This window comes from Lissotriton vulgaris, chromosome 5 (genome assembly GCF_964263255.1).
Source record: "Lissotriton vulgaris chromosome 5, aLisVul1.2, whole genome shotgun sequence".
NCBI lineage: Eukaryota > Metazoa > Chordata > Amphibia > Caudata > Salamandridae > Lissotriton > Lissotriton vulgaris.
The window spans coordinates 241901242-241923060 of NC_141693.1; the positions used below are offsets into that span (position 1 = coordinate 241901242).

The 21819-nt window shown below is 46.1% G+C and overlaps 1 protein-coding gene across 2 annotated transcripts in view; it reads right to left on the bottom strand.

The window, feature by feature from the left end:
* RGS3 (regulator of G protein signaling 3) overlaps positions 1–21819 on the bottom strand; it is a 688935-nt gene that overhangs the window by 480867 nt on the left and 186249 nt on the right. For both annotated transcript variants that reach the window (XM_086921262.1, XM_086921263.1), the window contains one exon: positions 18419–18524. In XM_086921262.1, the coding sequence (XP_086777388.1) occupies positions 18419–18524 (106 nt within the window). The remainder of the gene's footprint in view (positions 1–18418; positions 18525–21819) is intronic.

Genomic DNA, 21819 nt, shown 5'->3' on the forward strand with positions numbered 1-21819 from the left:
AGTTACAGCAAGAGGACCTTCAGTCCAGAGAATTCGAAAAGTATCCTGCAGTTCCAATGCCATCAACCAGTCTCCAGGATCCACGGCAGAAAGAACCTTCTTCGTCATAACGAAGTAATGTGAATAACAACCAGTTATTACTTTTCTAATGTATTCCTTTGGGACACATGAGCTTGCATTTCCTGGTGAGAGAGGGATATATGGGCCTCAGTCAGGCGTTCCACCATAGCTGGCAGGTGTGGTGGTTTGAGAAGGAATGGTATGGCATGACCCCACTGGACAATCTTTAGGATGCATTTGTCGGATGTAATGTTTTGCCACTCCTGCAGGAAGTGGCAGACCCAGCCACCCACCACGTTGACCTAAAGAGGTTTAGCGGTTGTTGCTGGAGGAGCAGAGGATTGGCCAGAACGCTGTCCCTGATAACCTGGACTTTGTCTGTCAGATCTATGGCCTCTACCTCGAAAGGGCCGGCAAGCCTTGTGTGGGCGTTGAAGCGGTTTATACACACGACCCCTGATATAGACCCTAAAGGGGTGAAATTGTTTTGGGGTCAAAAGAAAGTTAAAGAGCATGCCAAGGCCCTGCCTTCTTTAAATCACTCCAGGGCAGGGTCCTCTTTCTCGCCAAACAGGCATGATCTGTCAAAAGGCATATCCATTTAGCACACCTGGACAGTACTTGAGAAGACTGTAGACCTCATTCATCTGTGGCGCTGAAGCCCCACACTAGTCCCCATGGCCTTGCCCAGAAAGTCAGTGGTGTCGAGGCCTGGGAAGATGACAACATTGGTCACATCTGACCATCCTGTACAGTTTGTGCCAATGAAGATAGCAGGTCTTATGGAACAGTAGACAGAATTTCTCCCACCATGTTCCAGCGCATATGGGTATAATACCCAAGTAGTCAGATAGAAATTACTATTCTGTGGGCAAGGCTAGCCGAAGAAAAGTTTTGTTTGCCAAAAGTATTCACTCTTTTGTACTCCCTATCAGGGGGAGTGGTTGGAAAGGCATTTGAGTTTATTTTGCTGGTGGATGCCTGTACCACCAAGTTTTCAGGCACCGGATGTTGGGTCAGAAACTCTGGGTCGCCAAGGGCAGATCTATGGCAACGAGGGACCTGGTCGACTGACGGGGGAGAGCAGAACTTGGCTTAGCCCAAGTGCTCAATAATATGCCTGTCAGTGATTCATTAAACGGTTAAAGAGGTACTGTTGGTGTCTGGCCTGGCTGTAACACCTCTGTGAAAAATGTAGTTTTAACCTCCATAGTGGGGAGGTGCAGGTCAAGATCCCAGCAGCCCTGCACATTACCAGTGAGAAAGCTGTTTACTCTATTAATGGCCCTGGGGAAGGACCAGTCCACTGGCCTATTGAAAGTCCAAATGACCGAGATCTCCATCATAAAGAGGAGCAAGCCTTCCTCAACCCTCCACTGTCATATCTATAAAGCTGGCTCTGATCACAGTCTGACCTAAAATAGGTGGTGAAATTTATATGCGCAGCTTTGTGGTAACCATATGATGTGTAAGTCTGCGAGTCCAGCACCAGCAGTGTTGCTGCCAGCATCGATAAACATGGTGTGGGTTGCGACGCCAAGCTTGACGCCAGTACGGAACCTGTGGTAGGCTCAAGGGGGCCACATGGTGTAGATGAGCTGAGTGCGAACTCATTGGCAGCAAGCAGACAGGAGCGCTCTGCAGGTCTTCAGACAGAACTGGGAGCATGCCAAAGATGTGCAGCATAACCTCTCAATCGGATCAGGCACGAGAGGAAACAAGTTACTTACCTGTAACTTTAGTTCTCCAGTATTGGTAACTTTCATAGATTCCCATTGCTTGTATCATTCCCCGTCGTCGGAATGGGAGCCTCGGTAATAATATATATATATATATCCCTAGGTAAATACACCCTAATAGGTGTAAAAAGGTAAAAAATTAGGCCTAGGCCTCATTATCTTTTGTAGCCTATTGGTGTCCTTATGTAAAAAGACCCAAAGTCCCCTTAGCAACCAATCAGATCAGCCTCACCCTGTAGAACCTTCCTGAGAAAGCTCAGAGCCTCAGATTTTCGTAGCCGTTGCTTTGCCACATAATCACCTAGCCCTAAAGTGAGCTTTCCCAGGGGAGGCGGGTGGGCGCATGGGAATCTATGAAAGTTACCAATACTGGAGAACTAAAGTTACAGGTAAGTAACTTGTTTCTTACTCCAGTATTGGAACTTTCATAGATTCCCATTGCTTGTATCAGAGTAGATAGCAGTTAGCATACCTCAAACATTTCGTACACAGTTACAGAATCATTATAAACCAATGACATCACAGATTATAACAACCATAAAGCAGTAACAAAGCATAATAAACGAAATGTTTGAAAAACAGGAGGAGGGAAGAGAGGAAAGCTCACCTCTTATTGGAAGAGATTTCTCAGGACTGCCTGTCCTACAGCCGAATCCTCCCTTGCAGCCGCCTCCAGGCAGTAATGTCTCGTGAAGGAGTGCGTACTGCTCCAGGTGGCTGCTCTGCAAATGTCCTTTATGGATACTCCAGCAAACAGCGCCGTTGATGCTGAGATCGACCTTGTGGAATGTGCCTTCACCTGTCCTTGTAAAGGTTTGCCTGCCGCCTGGTGGCAGAACCGGATCGCACTAGTTATCCATCTAGATATCCCTTGTTTTGACAAAGGAAATCCTTTCCTTGGGGCTCCGAAAGCCACAAACAGTTGGGGTGTTTTTCGAAATCCAGCTGTGCGTTGTAGATAGAATTTCAAACATCTCTGAACGTCCAGAGAATGAAGTGTCCTCTCAGCCTGGGTTGAAGGTCGAGGAAAAAAAGATTTTAAAACCACTGGCTCGTTAAGATGAAAGTCTGTCGGTACCTTCGGAATGAACTTGGGGTTCATCCGCAAGATCACTGTATCATTCTTGAACTGTAAGAAGGGTTCTTTGATGGTTAAAGCCTGAAGCTCTCCTACTCTCCTTGCAGAGGTGAGTGCCAAAAGAAGCGCCACCTTCCATGACAGGAACTTCAGGTCCGCTTTATGTACTGGTTCAAATGGCGGTCTCATCAGCTGAGCCAGGACCACATTCAAGTGCCACACCGGAGGTGGGGGCCTAACTGGCGGGAAAACTCTAAACAGTCCTTTCAGGAATTGTTTGATTACTCTCGCTGACAATAGAGAGGGGCCCGATCTCGTTCTCCTATACCTGGAAATAGCTGCCAAGTGGACCTTGATAGAAGCATGAGCCAGACCTGCTTGTGCCAACGAAAGAATATATGGTAAGAGTTGATGCGGAGCTGACGAGAAAGGATGTACTTTTTCCCTCTGACACCACAAATGGAACCTCTTCCATTTCGCTCTATATGTCTTATTAGTGCTAGGGGCTCGTGCCTGTGCCAAGATGGTCCTGCATTCTTCTGGGATGTTTAAATCCTTAAACTCTCTGTATTCAGGAGCCAAGCCGCCAACTGAAGCGAGCTCGGGTTCGGGTGAAGAACTTGGCTGTTGTACATTGACAGAAGCGTCAGTTTGGGTTGCAGATGAATGGGTGGTGCCTCTGACAGAAGAAGCAACTCCGTGTACCAAAACTGGCGAGCCCAGGCAGGCGCTATTAGTATCATCCTGCACCTGTCCATCTTGAGTTTCTTGAGGACTCGAGGAATTAGGGGAAATGGTGGAAAGGCGTAAACAAACGCGCCTGACCAGGACATCGAAAGGGCATTCCCCAGTGACCCTCGATGGTGTTCCCTGCTTGCGTAACACCGGCATTTCTTGTTCCCCGGTGTTGCAAACAGGTCGATCGCTGGGGTCCCCCAACGGAAGAAGATGTCCTTGATCACTGTGTCCTCCAATTCCCACTCGTGCGAGACTGCTCTCAGGCGGCTTAGCGTATCCGCCTTCGTGTTGCATACTCCTGGAAGGTGTTCTGCTACGAGTGTGATGTTCTGCGCTATCGCCCATTCCCACAGTATTTGGGCTTCCTGTGAAAGCAGTGGCGATCTTGTGCCTCCCTGCTTGTTGACGTAATGCATTGCGGTGGTGTTGTCCGTCCGCACCAGGATTGCTGAATCTGTAATCCTTGGGAGGAAAGCCAACATTGCCAGCCGAATAGCTCTTAGCTCCAGAACGTTGATATGTAGACTACGTTCTTCCGGAGTCCAGTGACCACTGACCTGGAGGTCTTGCATGACCGCTCCCCAACCTTGAAGAGAAGCGTCCGTGGTAATGACCTGAGGAGCCCGTGCAGCCTTGAAACTGAGTCCCACAGTGAGGTGAGATCTTTTCATCCACCATGAAACCGACCGTTTCATCCGCTGGGTTATCGTCACTCTGTCGTCGAACGAACCTTCCACTTGTCTCCACTGAAGGTCCAGCTCCTCCTGCAGGGGGCGCATTCGCAGTCTGCAATGCGGAATCAATTGAATACAGGATGAAATCGACCCTAGAAGAGATTTGTACATCCTGACTGTCATCCAACTTCTCTTTTGGCAACGGGTGGCTGACGATATGAGTTTCATCTGTCTCTCTTCCGATGGGAAGGCTTTGCACTCCTGAGTATTGAGTATCGCTCCCAAGAACTTCACCGTACTTGCAGGCTGAAGAACTGATTTTTCCTTGTTGAGTTGTAAACCTAGATGAATAAAGAGGTTCAAGCATGTGTCCACTGCCTTCGATGCCTCTTGCAAGCTTGGGGCCTTCAACAGCCAGTCGTCTAAGTACGGGAATACTTCCAGCGACTGTCTCCTCAGAAATGCTGCTACCGGTGCCAGCACCTTTGTGAATATCCGAGGAGCGGACTTTAATCCAAATGGGAGCACCATGAACTGGAAGTGACTCTTGCCTACTGTAAAGCGAAGGAAACGTCTGTGAGCTGGATGGATCGGGATATGAAAATAGGCATCTTCCAGGTCTAATGTTGCCATGTAGTCGCCTGGGTTCAAGAGGCGCAATATGTCCTGGAGTGAAATCATCCGAAACGACAGTTTCGTGAGATAGGTGTTGAGCTCCCTCAAGTCCAGGATAGGACGCCACTTTTGTTTTGTTGATCAGAAAAAATCTTGAATAGAAACCTTCTCCCCTTTGTGATAGGGGAACACGCTGGATCGCCCCTTTTTGAAGCATTTGTTGAGCTTCCTCTTGAAGAAGGTTCAGATGTTTCGAAGTAGTGGCGTGGGGAGCTCTTGTAGGTGGAAATTCCTGGAATTCTAGAGTATGCCCATTTCGGATGATGTTTAATACCCACTGATCCGATGTAATTTCTTCCCAGCTGCTCAGATGTTGTGATATCCTGCCGCCCACTGGAGATCCCAGAAGCGGAGGAACAGTTGGCAGAGTCAGGAGGCCGCTATTGACGCTTGCCAGCGTCCTTGCCCTGACGCCCCTGTCGTCCACGAGCGTTTTGGCGAGAGAAAGACTGGGATTGCGACTGCCGCTGATAGTATTGATTGCCGTACTGGGGCCCGTAAGACTGCGACTGCTGTGAATATCGCTGTTGCTGATAACCTCCTCTAGGTGAAGAGAAACCTCTTCCTCGTGCTCCACGGAACGGTGTCTTCCTATATTGCAGGTTCCCCAGAGCCCTTGCTGTCTCTGTGTCCTTCTTTATACCCTGTAGGGTCTCATCGACATGTTTCCCAAACAACATGTCCCCGTCAAAGGGCAAATCCAAAATCCTATTCTGGACCTCTGGCCGGAAGTATGTAGCTCTCAGCCACCCTTGTTGCCGAAGAACCGCTGCACTGCCTAGGGCACGGAAAGAGATGGTGGCGATGTCCATCGCGCAGTCAATCATTTCCGAAGAGGAACGTTGTCCCTCTTCCAGAAGTTTCTGTGCTTCCGCTTTCTGGTCATCCGCTAGCAGATTCACATAGTGTGCCACATCACTCCACATCTGGCGGTCGTACCTTGCTAGGATCGCCAAGGCATTCGCCGCTCTGACCAACAAGCTAGCCATCGACGAAAAACGCTTCCCAGCGTTGTCCAACCTTCTACCCTCCTTATCTGGCGGAGTCGTGAGGGTGGCCGAAGGATTCCGCGATTTCTTCTGCGCCGCTTGCGATATGACCGAGTCAGGTCTAGGTTGTCCAATCAAACAGGCGGGACTGTCATCCGGAGCCTTATATTTTTTCTTCCCTTCACCGTCGACGGCATCGTCGACGGAACCATCATCGTCGACGGGTCCATCGTCGACGGGATCGTCGACGGAGCTGTCATCGTCGACGGGTCCATCGTCGACGAGCTCGTCGGCGGAGCGGTCGTCGTCGACTGGCTCGTCGTCCTCATCGACGGGATCGTCGTCATCGAGATTGCCACCGTCGACGGAATAGTCATCGTCGACGGGATGGTCTTCGTCGATGTGGTGGTAACCGTCGACGTGGTCATCGTCGACGACGCCGTCGTCGATCCAGTCTTCGTCGACGGAATCGACATCGAGGTCCTCGTCGACGCTCTCGTCGTCGTCCTCGTCGTCGCTGGATGGCTCGTCGACGACTGAGGAGACAAAATCACCTCAGATGCTTTAGAGTCCTTCTTGACCCCTGTAGAGGCCTCTACAGTCGGTTTTTTGACGGACTTGGCTACTTTAACCTGGTGGGAAGGCCCAGCCGAGCTCTCATCCAGTTTAGCCTTTTGCACCTGCAGTGCCTGCCTTTCCCTCTCCTTTACACTCACGTGAGGAGATTCGATAGGCCCTGGCTTGCCAGACCTATCAGAGGTCCCACGCACAGCCTTTAAGGGGGGTTCAGTTGAAGTGTCCACAGACGATCCGCCCCTCTTCAATGAAGCCTTTGAAGATGTTGATCTGGCATCTTCCTCATCACCAGAAACTACTTCATCCCTCCTTTCCAACTTCCTGAGCCACAGAAGCAGCCGTCCTTCACGATCACGGAGGGTTTTAACAGACATTCTCCGTCACCAACGAAGCGGTAGAAAATCTGAGGCTCTGAGCTTTCTCAGGAAGGTTCTACAGGGTGAGGCTGATCTGATTGGTTGCTAAGGGGACTTTGGGTCTTTTTACATAAGGACACCAATAGGCTACAAAAGATAACGAGGCCTAGGCCTAATTTTTTACCTTTTTACACCTATTAGGGTGTATTTACCTAGGGATATATATATATATATTATTACCGAGGCTCCCATTCCGACGACGGGGAATGATACAAGCAATGGGAATCTATGAAAGTTCCAATACTGGAGTAAGCACGGTGACACCCTTTTTGCCTTCACCAAAGAGTGACAAGAAGGGGTCCAAGTCCTGCTTTGATTTCTTATATTTTTCTTAGACCTGCCCAAGAATTTCAATCATGAGGAAGATTAGCCCCAGTAAAGACTTTAGGAGCGGGTCTACACTCTTGACTTCAACTTGGAACGGGACCTATTGGGGCCTTGTGGTGCATCGCCACAAAGTTTTGCATCTCGATTTCAGGTGGCTTTTGGAATAATTTGCTTGCAATCTTTGGAGCTGTGCGACAATTCAAAATACCAAAGATATATCTCACGGGATTGGTCACAGACATCTGTTTGCAACAGTCCCTAAAAGGTCTAAACCCCATCGTCTTAAGGACTGATATCCTTTGCTCCCTGGAAAAACTTTGAATAAGAAAAATCTCTTCACAAGTGAGGAAATGAGGAGCGGAGCTTTGGATACTTGCCTGAAGGCACAGAAAGAAAGCTATTAAGGTCAGCGCGTTGGGGTGGGGCAGCTGTGCGCTTTACAAGTATACAACATTTAACATTTAACATTTATATTAGCCACCACATGTCACTTCTGAAGCACCTGCCACTTTGAAGTAGAGTCACACACCACCACCTGCTGGCACACAGGAGCACTGCGTAGAAATTTCCAATTCCAGTCTGGCGCTTGAGGGATATTCACAAGGTGAGGAATCTGAGGTTAGAAGCATCCGTCAGAATATGTACATTTTGAATCCAGTTTTAACAGAATGGCGTTCATAAACTAAATCAATCTTCTCGGTTTGCATTTTAAATATTCCTAAAAATTTGAAAGCTCTTCACTCCTGTTCAGCAGAATCTTGTACATTTAGAGAACAATGCCTCATTTATAGGCCTCCTTTATATATTTGAGGGACAGCATTTCTGACCCAGATAAAATCCTCTGTGTCCCTGGCAGATCTAAGTCTTATGTTCCCTCTCGATCTCCAGGGATGTGTAGATATTCTTGTCCATTTTACCACTAATGATGCTTCCTTCCCCGAAAGTGCAGTGCCTAAGGTCCTAGAGAACACCTAAGCTACATCCCTTTAAAGAAATCATCTTTAATTATAGGCATGCCAGTTATTAACCAGAATGCAAATTTATCTTCTCTAGAAAAGGTTATTGAGAGGAATACCTCCCAGTGCAATTTCGTGAATTCAGCAACATCAATCAAACATCCACCAATGCTCTGTCACAAGACAAAGACAGCCCTGCACTGGCCTGAGGATGCCTTTTGGCAAACACAAAACCCATAATAAAGATGTATTAGTCATGTTGGTACAGAGGGATTGGAAGTCAAACAGCATCCTCAGAATCTTTCAGTCAGGGTTGAGAACCTGGAGAGGTACTGAAAGTGACTTGAAAATAAATGAGAATGAAAATTAGGAAAGAACGGCTCTTCGAAATGAACCACGGACAGAGTTAGAGCTTGTTTCTCCTATAAAGGCTTGCCGCCTTCAACATGGTTTACCTTTGCATTTGGTTGGAGACTACATTAAAACTGAAGGGGCCTCTGTGCCGGTGTTGCAAGTAATTTATGTAAACCCTACCCAATTAATCAAAATTTGTTCTCTTCCTATCAAGAACTTCTAAAGTGATTTGTGGTGAGCCGTAAGGTCTCTCCCTTCTGCCAGCCCTTTTCAAAACCTAGATTGCCCCATGGTAGCTGTTAATAGCTACAATATCAACGTTTATATGCATGCCAACAACACTAAAATAAAATTAAGGATCCAGAAAGGACTAGAGAAGAGACAACTTGCTTCAGCTAAATGGCAAAGAAAAGTAATCATACTCATTGGATTTGGGTCCATGATCTGGACTCAAGCGCTGTGCACTACTTCCATCTCTTCAAATCAAATCAGAAATCTCAGTCATCTTCAGTATAGATATCCCATTCATCACACAAGTCAACAAGAAATAATTTTTTACACCTCTATGGCACACGCATGACAAAATCACCCTTGCTCTAATGTTGGCTCTCTTAGCATTAACTACAGTGATAGAGTTGACTGGTCTGTCCCAACAAAATCAAAAGCAAACTGCAAAGCACACCGAAATTTGCCATAAAACTGACTCTTGCCTTGAAGAGTACTGGATCACATCACTTGAGCATTAAAATTGCACCAATGACTGTGAATCAAACAAAGGAAAGAATATAAAACAGTCTGGCTAGTAAAAATGGCCTTCAACTGCAAAGTTGCATATTATTTCTCCCAACAATCTACCTTCTACTCAATCAGATGCCCATGGACGGCTTCTCAAACGCTTTTTACAGCTTGCTCATTGAGATAAAAACATTAGAGGTGCAGATAAAATAAATAAAATAATGTCCTTCTAGAATCTGTACATCAGTTTGGATTTTCTCACTGATGAATTCATGGTGGCAAGTAATTGCGTAAGGGTGGTTCTGTACAGTGATGCTTCCTAGTTTTTTAAAGGGAAGACTACTGTTGGGCTTGAATTTGCACAAAATCTTTATGAACCACGAACAAAACACAGACAGTGAAACAAATCAAGAGGTGCACTTACTAAACAGCATTCCAATATTATATATATATATATATATATATCACCAAAACTCCCCGGTCTCCCAGGAAACCGGGCCGCACTTGTCTGAGGTTTGTATTCAATGTATTTATTTAAGCTTTTTCTTCAATGAGCATCGTTTGTTTAATCTGAGCTGGGGGTCGCGTAACTAGTTAGCATGGAGGAGTCTCCTTCGTTATCGGAATTAACCAGACAAATCGCTCCACCAACTAAGAACGGCTATATATATATATATATATATATATATATATATATATATATATATATATATATATATATATATATATATATATATATATATATATATACACACACATACACATATATATATACACATATATATACACATATACATATACAGACACACACACACACAATATAAAACCTTAAATGTGGTTGATATGATTGAATAAAGGAGTGTCACACGTAAGGGAACAGTTGGACTGGAATCTGTATCTACTAGTGTGTCTATGAAGCGGTTTATAGCCATAGGCTAAGCAGGCATGAACATCAAATTCCACCATTGTAGAAAATGTTAATCATCTATCTATTGCAATGTCTTGATAGAAAAATGTTAGTTTCAATAAAAACAACATTTTAGAAATGCTGCAGTCTAGTGTATCTGACACTAAGGCCTGTGGATCCAGAAAGCCTTCAGTGATCAGTACTGAAGGGGCTTTCCAGTAGTCACCAACAGATAGGCTATCTCTGTAATTTCTTGTCTTGACAATGGGTGTGATGATATTGTATACTGTCTTTGTGCATCTTTTCATCATACTTCCCTGAGCAGGGATTCAGAGTCAAAAACCATCCTAGCCTATCTTGCTATTAACAATCCCATAGCAATCTTCAATATTGTGTTGTTAAAGCTGGATATCACAGATGCCTATCTCTGCAAACAACTGGCACCAATGATTAATCTCATGGCATAGAACTAAAAACATGCCTTTCTGCACCCAACAATTCTGACTCCCCAACATACATCCATGGTGCCGAGAAGCTACCTTTCTTCATGCGATGTGACCTAAAAGAAAGTCCAAAAGCTTTTGTGTAAAGGTAATCAATTTCATTCCCATTAACGAAAACAGAAATGTCTTACAGTTACTGAATAGGCTAAGCATTAGCGCTTTCTAATATTGCAAAGTCACTGCAAAGTGGATTACTTCCTGCTACGAGAAGCAAGATCTAATAGAGTGATCACATCGCTTCTTGAGCCTTATTTTCCAATATTCTTTTTTGGAAGCAGGAGTGTGAGAGTTCATACTCCTACCCAACATTTTTTTATTGGTTTTCATTTTCAGGAATCACCCATGTACTTTTCAATATGCTTGCATATGAATATGCAGCTCATATAATCACAGTGAATCACAATGCACTTTTCTACATTTACGCATCAGCTGCCTTTATGAGGTCGTGGTTAGTCACATGATGAATGAGAAAGGATCAGGACTCAAGATGTATGATAAGTGTGTGAGGCATGAGATGGATGACTGAGGTAAAGAAGGAAAAGGAGGAGCTAGACATGAGCTATATACGAGAGGGGAGCATGGTACAAACTTAGGAGAAGAGGATGAGTCATAAGATGGATCAGCAAAGAGAAAGCAGTGCGAGATGGAGAACTACGGCAACACTCTCTATGCCGGAATCAATAAGAAACTCCTTCGCGAACTCCAGACTGTCCAGAAAGCCGCAGCCAGACTGATCCTCGACATCCTCTGTTGCAGTCACATCACCCAACACCTGCACGATCTCCACTGGCTTCCAGTCGAAAGAAGAATAACCTTCAAGCTCCTCATCCACACGTAGAGGGCAAAAGTATACAGGACAAACACAAAGAAAACAAGTTACTTACCTGTAACTTTGGTTCCCCAGTATTTGTAACTTTCATAGATTCCCATACTTTGTATCATTCCCCGTCGTCGGAATGGGAGTCTCGGTAATAAAAAATACCATAGTAGTAGGTACAAAAGAGAAAGGAAAGGCCTAGGCCTCATTCCCTTTTGTAGCATATCAGCCTCTTTTTGTAAAAGAGACCAAATTTTAGGCATCAGCCAATCAGAAGAGCCTCAACCCTGGAACCTTCCTGAAGGAACCTCAGAGCCTCAGATTTTCGTAGCCGTTGTGTGCTAGACACCATACTTGCTGAAGGTTGAGCTTTCCTCGGGGAGGTGGGTGGGCGCATGGGAATCTATGAAAGTTACCAATACTGGGGAACCAAAGTTACAGGTAAGTAACTTGTTTTCTTGCCCCAGTATTGGAACTTTCATAGATTCCCGTGCTTTGTATCAGAATAGCAAGCAGTAAACCATCATAAACACATTTTGTAAATAAGTACCTTATAACATTAAAAATGAAATCACAAAATGTGTTACCAATGGAAGGTGGGATAGAAAGGAAAGGTCACCAATCACTTGAAGAGGTTCCTCAAGACAGCCTGGCCCACCGCCGCCTCATCCTGCTGCAATGACTCTAAGCAGTAATGCTTAGTGAAAGTGTGCACGCTGCTCCAGGTAGCAGCCCTGCAAATGTCCTTTATATGTACCCCCGCAAAGTGGGCTGTTGAGGATGCCACTGATCTCGTTGAGTGAGCACGGATCCTGCCCACTAGAGGTTTTCCTGCTATGTTGTGGCAATGCAGAATAGCACTCGAAATCCATCTTGAGATCCCCTGTTTGGACAGAGGGAGACCTTTGCTTGGACCACCAAAGGCAATGAACAATTACGAAGTCTTTCTAAATTCCTTGGTACGGTCTAAGTAGAATTTTAGACATCGTTGTAAATCCAGAGTGTGCAATGTCTTCTCCGCTGGAGTGACTGGGTTTGGAAAAAATGTCTTTAGAATTACTGGTTCATTTAAGTGAAAGTCTGTAGGAACTTTAGGAATGAATCTTGGGTTCATCCGCAAGATGACCGTGTTCCTTTTGAACTGTAAAAACGGCTCTTGGATAGTAAGGGCCTGCAACTCCCCCACTCGCCTAGCCGAGGTCAGGGCTAAGAGTAGAGCCAATTTCCATGTCAAGTATTTCAAGTCTGAGCGGTAAATCGGCTCAAATGGTTCCTTCATCAGTTGAGCCAGGACCAAGTTTAAATGCCAAGTTGGAGGAGGAGGTCTCACTGGTGGATAGACCCTGAACAGGCCTTTGAGGAATTGCTTGACAATTCTTGAAGACCATAATGAAGGACTAGAGTCAGATCTCCTGAATCTTGAAATTGCCGCCAAATGGACCTTGATCTTAGAATGGGTCAGATTAGACTTTGCTAGCGAGAGCAGATAAGGCAGAAGTTGATGAGGTTTCGAAGTAAAAGGATCAGCCTTTTCCTTTTTACACCAAATACAAAACCTTTTCCATTTTAATCTGTATGTCTTGTTTGTTGAAGGTGATCTTGCCTGGGAAAGGATGTCCTTGATCTCCTTGGAAAGAGGGACATTCATGAATTCTCGCTGGTCAGGAGCCATGCAGTCAGGTGTAATGATTTTGGGTCTGGATGCCAAACCTGTCCTCCGGACATTGTCAGAAGATCCGGAACCTCCTCCAGCAGGAATGGAGGAACCAGCGACAGCAGATGTAGTTCCGTGTACCAAAATTGTCTCGGCCATGCTGGGGTTATTAGGATTATTTTGCATGGTCCGTCTTCATCTTCCTGATGAGGCGTGGAATCAGGGGAATTGGTGGAAACGCATAAAGAAACCTCCCCGTCCAGGCTATCGACAGGGCATTGCCCAATGAGCCTTGATGGTGGAACCTGCTGGCGTATGACCGGCATTTCTTGTTGGTTGGCGTTGCAAATAGCTCCACCTCCGGTGTGCCCCATGTCTGAAATAGTAGATCCAGAACCTGCTGTTTTAGTTCCCACTCGTGACTGACTGAGGATACCCTGCTCAGTCTGTCGGCGCCTTCGTTCAGCACTCCTGGTAAATGCTCCGCCTTTAGTGAAATTCTCTGAAGAATTGACCATTCCCATATCTGTTGAGCTTCTCGCGACAAGAGGAGTGATCTCGTTCCTCCTTCTTTGTTCACATAATGCATAGCTGTGGTGTTGTCCGTCCTGATGAGCACTTGTGAACCCTGGAGTTGCGGAAGAAAGGCTTGAAGAGCTAGCCTGATCGCTCTCAGCTCCAACAGATTGATATGCAGTTTTTGCTCGCGAGGAGACCAATGGTCGCTGACCTGCAGATCCTGCATCACTGCTCCCCATCCCTCCAATGACGCATCCGTCGTTAGTATTTGAGGCGATGGTACGCTTGCGAAGGATAGACCTTGGCATTTGTCTTGATGTGACCACCAAATCACTGTCTTTCATTTCCCGAGTGACAACCACCTTGTCCTCGAATGATCCGTGCACTTGTTTCCATTGGAGGTCCAGTTGTTCCTGCAGGGGACGCATCCGCAGTCTGCAGTGTGGAATTAAGGGAATACATGATGACATCACCCCTAGCAGCGACTTGTAGCTGCGTACCGAAAGACACCTTTTTCCCCGAAGTTTTCGTGCCAACCGTTGTAGTTTCTCTATCCTCTCTTGAGTAGGAAACGCCCTCGAGAGCCTTGAATCTAACACTGCTCCTAGGAACCGTGCTCTTCTTGAGGGCATCAGCGTGGATTTTTCTCTGTTCAAAGTGAGCCCCAGATTCTGGAACAGATTGGTGCAAGCCTGCACAGCGTCCTGCGCTAACCTTCTGGACGGGGCCTTCAGTAACCAATCGTCCAGATAAGGGAAGACCTGGAAGTGGTTCTTTCGCAGAAATGCTGCCACCGGTGCCAGCACCTTCGTGAAAATCCTTGGGGCAGAGCGAAGACCGAACGGCAGAACTCTGAACTGAAAATGGCTCTTGGCTACTGTGAAGCGTAGGAACCTTCTGTGTGCTGGGTGAATCGGGACATGGAAGTACGCGTCCTCCAGATCGAGTGTGGCCATGAAATCCCCCGGGCTGATCATCTTCAATATGTTCTGTAGGGATACCATCCGGAAGGATAGGGAGACGAGATAGGTATTTAGCTCCCTGAGGTCCAAGATGGGGCGCCATTTTTCCAGCGTCTTTCTCACCAGGAAGAACCTGGAATAGAAACCTTGGCCCTGTTGTTTGGAGGGGACTGGCTCTATCGCCCCTTTGCGGAGCATTTGTTGTACCTCGAGCCTTAGGAGACGCAGATGTTTCGATGGAATGGCTGCCGGGGGCCTGGGTGGAGGGACTTCCATAAATTCCAAAGTATGTCCTCGCTTTATGATGTTGATCACCCAACGGTCCGATGTTATTTTGGACCAATTTTGAAGGAATTTTGACACCCTACCTCCAACCGATGATTTCTTGGAGGAGGGAACAGTAGGCAGAGCCAGGAGGCCGCTATTGGCGCTTGGACGTGTCCCGTCCACGGGCATCCTGCTTGCCCTTGTTGTAAGGCCTCGAGTAACCCGAAGATTGGCCCTGTCTTTGCTGGTATGACTGGCGGTTTTGCTGGTATCCTGAGCTGTTTGAAGAATAGCGTTGCTGCTGTTGTTGGTACGAACCTCTATAACCTCCTCCTTTGCCTCTCGAACCTCTGAAGGGAGATTTGCGATACTGGAGGGTACCTAGCGACCTGGCTGTTTCTGTGTCCTTTTTGATCTCTTGAAGAGTATCATCTATTAATTTCCCGAATAGGGCCTCGCCATCGAAGGGCAGATCAAGGACCTTGTTCTGAATTTCCGGTCTAAACCAAGTCGCCTTCAGCCACCCTTGGCGTCTTAACACTGCCGCTCCTGCCAACGCCCGAAAGGACGTTGTGGCAATGTCCATGGCACAGTCTATAATTTCCATAGAGACCGCCTCACCCTCTCGTAAAGTCTTCTTTGCTTCCGTCACTGACTCCAGTTGAAGCTGTTCCAGATATGGAGCTATATCACACCATAATTGGCGATCATATCGTCCTAATATCGCCAAAGCATTGGCGGCACATATGAGCAGGCTAGCCATCGATGAAAACCGCTTGCCCGTGTTATCAAGTCGTCGTCCATCCTTGTCAGGAGGGGCCGTTAAGGGAGTAGAGGGGTTCCGCGACTTCCTCTGTGCTGCCTGTGAGATGACAGAGTCAGGTTTTGGATGGCCCGTTAGCGCTGCAGGTCCATCATCTGGTGCTTTATACTTTTTATCCAGACGCGGTAGCACAGGGACCACCGTCGCTGGGTTTTTCATAGCTTTCAAACCTTCCTCCCACAAATGATCCACAATAGGAATCTACCTTGTTGTCTTGCGGTGTGTTTCTTTGAAATCATATAAGAAACAGTCCGTGGTTTGAGCGGGCATTACCAGTTTAAATCTCCCAGCTGCACGTTCCATCAGCTGGTGAAAACTGCCGATGTCAGCAGGAGGTGAATCTACCAAGTCTTGATGAGGCGAAGCTTGGTCTGGGATGATGTATTCATCATATTCATCCCCATCATGATCCGACTCTTGGTTACCATTGGATGATTCATCATCATCATCGCCATCCGGGTCATCGGCTGGCTCGGACGGAGCCTGAGGCACCGGCCGCTGAGGTTGAGGTGGCGTCTGTATCGGAAGTACCGGAGGGACTACAGATGAGGGGTTCCTCACTGGTGTCGAAGGAGCAGACCTACGTGGTGTTGGTCTTTCTGCTTTTGACTTATAGTCCTGCAGCATCTTGTGGAGGTCATGCAGGAATGTAGTAGGAACCGAAATCATGTCTTGTGGCTCATAGCCCTTAGAGTGGGCCATTTGATGATATTCTCCTTCCCCTTGGTCATATGCCCCTTCTGAATCTGTCTCTTGACTCTTGATTGGTAGCTGAGACGGGCTATTGGCATAGTCATAAGCATCCTGTCCGTCTTCCTCAGATTCTCCCTGGTCCAACAACAAAGTTGGCGGTAAAGGGGTCACCCTTCTCGGGGATGTCATCTCAGGAGTGATTCTCGTTAAAGAAACCGTCACTCGTCTCTCCGTAGCCACTATCGTCGATGGTTCCGTCGACGCCGGAGATATCCTCGTCGACGATATTGGAATTACAGATGTCGTCGTCGACACCACCGTCGACGAGCCCGCCGACGTTGTAGATATTGTCGTCGTCGATGCACTCGTCGACGACACCACCGTCGTCGATACCGTCGTTGACGCCGTCGTCGTCACTGCCGTCGACGATGATGGTTTCCTCGTCGACGATGTTATTGAAGCCGTCGACGACGTCTTCGTCGACGATGTCGTCGGCACACCCTCCCTCGACACTGCCGTCGACGATACCTTCTTCGACGACGAAGCTTTCGCCGACGATTCTCCCGCCGACGAGACCAATTGGATGTTGGGCTTCATTTTCTTCGTCGACGGACCCACCGTCGACGATGTCTTCGTCGTAGAGGACTTAGAACTCCTCTCTGAAGAATGTGAGGAGGGTTTTTTGAAGGCTGGGTCTGTCTTCTCACCCTTAGGAGGCGAAACCAGTTCTGCCTTATCCTTCCCACTGCGGTAGGGGGGACTTCCTGAACCCCGGCTATCAGACTCTCTGGGGGTCTTTTTAGAAGCCTTTGAGGGGCGCCCAACAGAGGAAGATGGGGAACCTCTACCCCTTTTTCACTGACCTTTTTGAGGAAGCACATGAAGACGATTCCTCCTCATCACTGGAAACTCCATGTTTCCTCTCCTTCTGCCTCTGTAGCCATGTAAGCAGTCTTCCAGCACGATCTCTCAAGGTCTTGGTGGAGAGAGTGCGGCAAATTTTGAAGTCCTCTGCCTTGTGATCCGGATAAAGGCAGTAAATGCAATCTTTGTGTTTGTCCTCCACAAACAGCCTTTTCTTTCCACAGGTGGAACAGGGCTTGAAAAGGGCTTTCTTTTTCTCAACTTCAGACATCCTGATGAAAAGGAGAGATTTCTGAAGTAAACTGAAGAAATCCTGAAGAAAAAACTGTAGAAATCTACTTGAGAGTTGAAAATAGAGCAGAGCTCAATGGAGACTCCCTAGCACCACGTGCGGTAGAAAATCTGAGGCTCTGAGGTTCCTTCAGGAAGGTTCCAGGGGTGAGGCTCTTCTGATTGGCTGATGCCTAAAATTTGGTCTCTTTTACAAAAAGAGGCTGATATGCTACAAAAGGGAATGAGGCCTAGGCCTTTGCTTTCTCTTTTGTACCTACTACTATGGTATTTTTTATTACCGAGACTCCCATTCCGACGACGGGGAATGATACAAAGCATGGGAATCTATGAAAGTTCCAATACTGGGGCAAGAATGCAATAAGGTTCAAGACGCGCGAGGGTTTGGAGTGAGGCAGAAAATAGCTGAGAGATGAGATCAAAGCATTATGGATGACGTGCGGATCCAAGGCACACTGCTGCTAAGACAGAAATGAAAGCGGGCACCAAGGCACAGTATGAATTAAAGAGTGGAACCAGACACAATCACTGAGAGAAGGTAGCCTGCCGCACCACAGAGTGAAAAACACAAAGATTACGAAAACATAAAAGCATAGTTAGCCCACAATGAAAGCGTTTAAATTAATCTGAGCTGGTGTTGCTGCTCATCATTTACCTAAATAAGTATCTTTCACAAAGTAGCACAAGTGCCCCACAAGTTTAAATGACAAAGAGGCCAGACACAGAAGTATGAAGTTTATTTTTGCCATTTTTCGCACTCTATTAACTTTTACTAACTACCAATAAAGCTGAAATATTTACCGAATTTCATTGGCTAGTTCAACGCACTTCCACTGTTCAACAGTCTGTCCGTTCAGCTGTAATACAGTATCAAGCTGATGTAACCCTGCACGGTCTGCTGGGCCGCCTGAAAGAGAAAAGAGTTTGAGTAGATTTAAATATACGTTCCTACCTGCCACCACAACAAATGGCTGTCATGTTTAGCTCCTTCTCATGATCCGGCTTATAGAGTGAGAGCAGAATTTTATATGTTGAAGGTCGAAGAAAGATCTGTTACTTGAGGCCAGAATTAACGGCCACATGCATTATTGTTGCCGTTTGCGATTTCTTAATTGCGAAAATTAAGGAATCGCAATTAAGAAATCGCAAAAGGCTATGCATTAAGAAATCGCAATTTTTTTAGCGATTTCTTAAATTTCCTTAATTGCGATTCACAATTTGCGAATCGCAATTAAGGAATCCCTTCCCATTGATTCCTATGGGCCTAGAGGCCCATAGGAATCAATGGGAAGTCATTCTCAATTTGCGATTAGCAATTTGCGAATCGCAAATTGAGAATGCAATTTCAAGAGTGTAGGGGGGGGTCCCCCCCCCCCCCCCCCCCCGCACCCTGAAATATAACTTTAAGTGCATTTTTCGCACACATGCCCCAAGGGCATGTGTGTGTGTAAAATGAAATTTTCAAAAATGCACTTTTGTGCATTTTTGTAACTTTTCGCAAATTCATGGTAATTTACCTCTCCCTATTTGCGAATTTGCAAATTGAAAATGTTCATGCATTGCATTTAAGAAATCTAAAATTGCGATTTCTTAAATGCAATCGCAATTTTAGAAATCGCAACATGATTGAGATTCCTAAAATTGCGAAAAACATGATGCATCCCAATTTTGTCAATTGCATTCGCAAACAGCTGAAAATTGCGATTCGCACCGTTTGCGAATGCAATTGACAATGATGCATGTGGGCCATATTTTTTAGCCTGGAGATTTTGCGTTGTAGGTGGAAAGGACATCAAACTGTCTAACAACTGCCAAAAGAACGGCCCAGAGCTGAGGGCATCAACTCAAAGAGAGGAGGCCACCTCTTGTGGTGTCATAATATTTAGGGAGCAGGCGTAACTGTTACCTGGCAGATTGGTGGCTCACAGATCACATTTTTACAGAGATTAAAGAAATGAGCGCCCCCGCAAATGAATTAGTGAAATATTATCAACTAGTACTCCTGGATTGCATTATCAGATTTTAGGACAGGGAAAACGATCAAATATTTTTTTTATATATTCTGCACATTTTAGCCAATGCAGATCTAGGGTGAAGAACACATTTGTCTTGTCTTGATTCAGCTGCTGCTAGTTTGAGGCAATCAGTATTCCATGGCTCAAAGGTATTACTTGAGTCCTACGTGCCGATCAGTTAAAAATGCAGCTGCCCATTACTTACAGATGTGAAAAAGAAGGTGAAGATTGAGACTAAGACTAACAATAGAAGGTGATGGGCAGAAACTTGGAGAACACCACAAATGAAACATATTTTAATCTTCAGACTGACAAACAAGTTACCTAACCTTCGTAGCGGTCTTTCTGGCGAATGCTCTAACAGCAGATTACTCACCTTGTGAATATTCCCCAGGCATAAGACTGGATTTGGAGATCAAAAGCAGTACTCCTAGGTGGTGTCACACGACTCCACACCAACATCGTTCCACTCCTGAAGTGCCAATACCCGATAGTAGTTTTCACAGGATTGTCTGTGCCCACAGATGCAGAGCCAATCAGCAAATTGGCTTGACCAGTATGCAGATCTCAACTTGGGGCATTTTTAGATGGAAAAAGGGTTTATTCCCACTTCCTGGGAGGAGGAAGGGTAATTGAGGAATCTGAGGTAGATAGAGTATCCACTAGAAAGAGTGCTGTGGAAGGTAAGTCACTGGTTCTGCTGATGGATAATTCTACCAGAAGATTCCTGACCTTGAGAATAGAATCACAGTAGTACTTTCAGAGGTGGTGAGTCTCTGAGATGGCTCACACCAAAGATTCCTGCACGACTGAACGAGCAAAATGCCCAACTCGATGGACCTGACAGCAGGACCACTGTAATTATGCAGGAGGGGAGTGCCATGTTATGTGGTAGGGTTGAGTAAATTATGCAGGAAGAAAAGCCAAATTATGCGGCATAAGGCGGCAAATTTTGAGATAATATTCTGTCATTTTTACACTTATTATCTCTAACTGGGTATTGGTTTCACCTCCTTAGTACCAGTTTAACACCCAAATATAGCAATTAACAAAAGAAAGATGACTACTCATCCTTTGTACAGGGCATTCCACTGCATGCAAATGTGTTTTTTGTAACTTTTGAACCGTTTGAGTTGGAAACACTTTTTCGTATAAACCTGCAGATTATGCACCAGATTATGTGGCAAAAGCAGTAAATCTATTATGTAAAGAATGAAGTGTAAGCACAATCGCATAATTCCAGTGGCCCTGCCTGACTGTCAATGAAATAGTGCTTCATGAACTTGTGAACTGATGCCACATAGCAGCATGACAAACATCCAGCTCAGGCACTTTGAGTATTATCACAGCAGTCGCAGCCTTGTTTGACTGAGCCCTTAATCCTTCAGGTGGCTGCTTCTGCAACTAGAGATGTTTTTTATGCACTGACTTGCCTTTCTTTGCTTCAGAGAAACTCACAAAGAGTTGATTGTCCAACTGATGGTCCTTTGTACGATCAATGCAGACGTTGAGGGCTCTCTTGGGGTCTAAACGATCGAGTCTCTCCTCTTTCAAAAGATGAAGCGGGGCAAAGAAAGTTGTACGGGTGACGGCCTGCCCGACATGGAAAGGTGTTAGTACCTTTGGCAGAAATGCAGCTCGACATCTCAACACAAGCTTGTCTGGAAACAATGTTGTGCAAGGGGGCTGGACCGTAAGTGCCTGCAGCTCACTCTTGAAATGAGCTGGCGTGATTGTGGAAAGAAGATTGAATTTAGGGTCAAGAGACGCAGTGGACAACTATACATTGGTTCAAAGAGGGCGCACATTCGAAAAATCAGAACTAAGTTATCGTCCCACTGTGCCTTCAGAAAGGGCTTCAGAAAAAAACATTTGTTGTAAACCTGTAAGAAATCTTATCACAGCAAAGATTAAAGCAAAAAAAGCTGATCCAGAAATCTTACCAAAGCTAACAAATAGCCTTTAACAGTGCGCAACGCAAGCCCTTGTACAGCCAACAAACAACATTTACGACAGCTAAGCTCGTCGCAGGTCAAAGTGATGGTTGCTGCACCAAGCCAGAAACTTGTCCCAGTGCCTGCTGTACACAGATTTCATAAATGGGCATCAACGACTAAGATGATGATCGATGGATAGATGCTAACACCCAGTTGTTTTCAATGCCACTACCTCCTGGTCCAGTGAGGA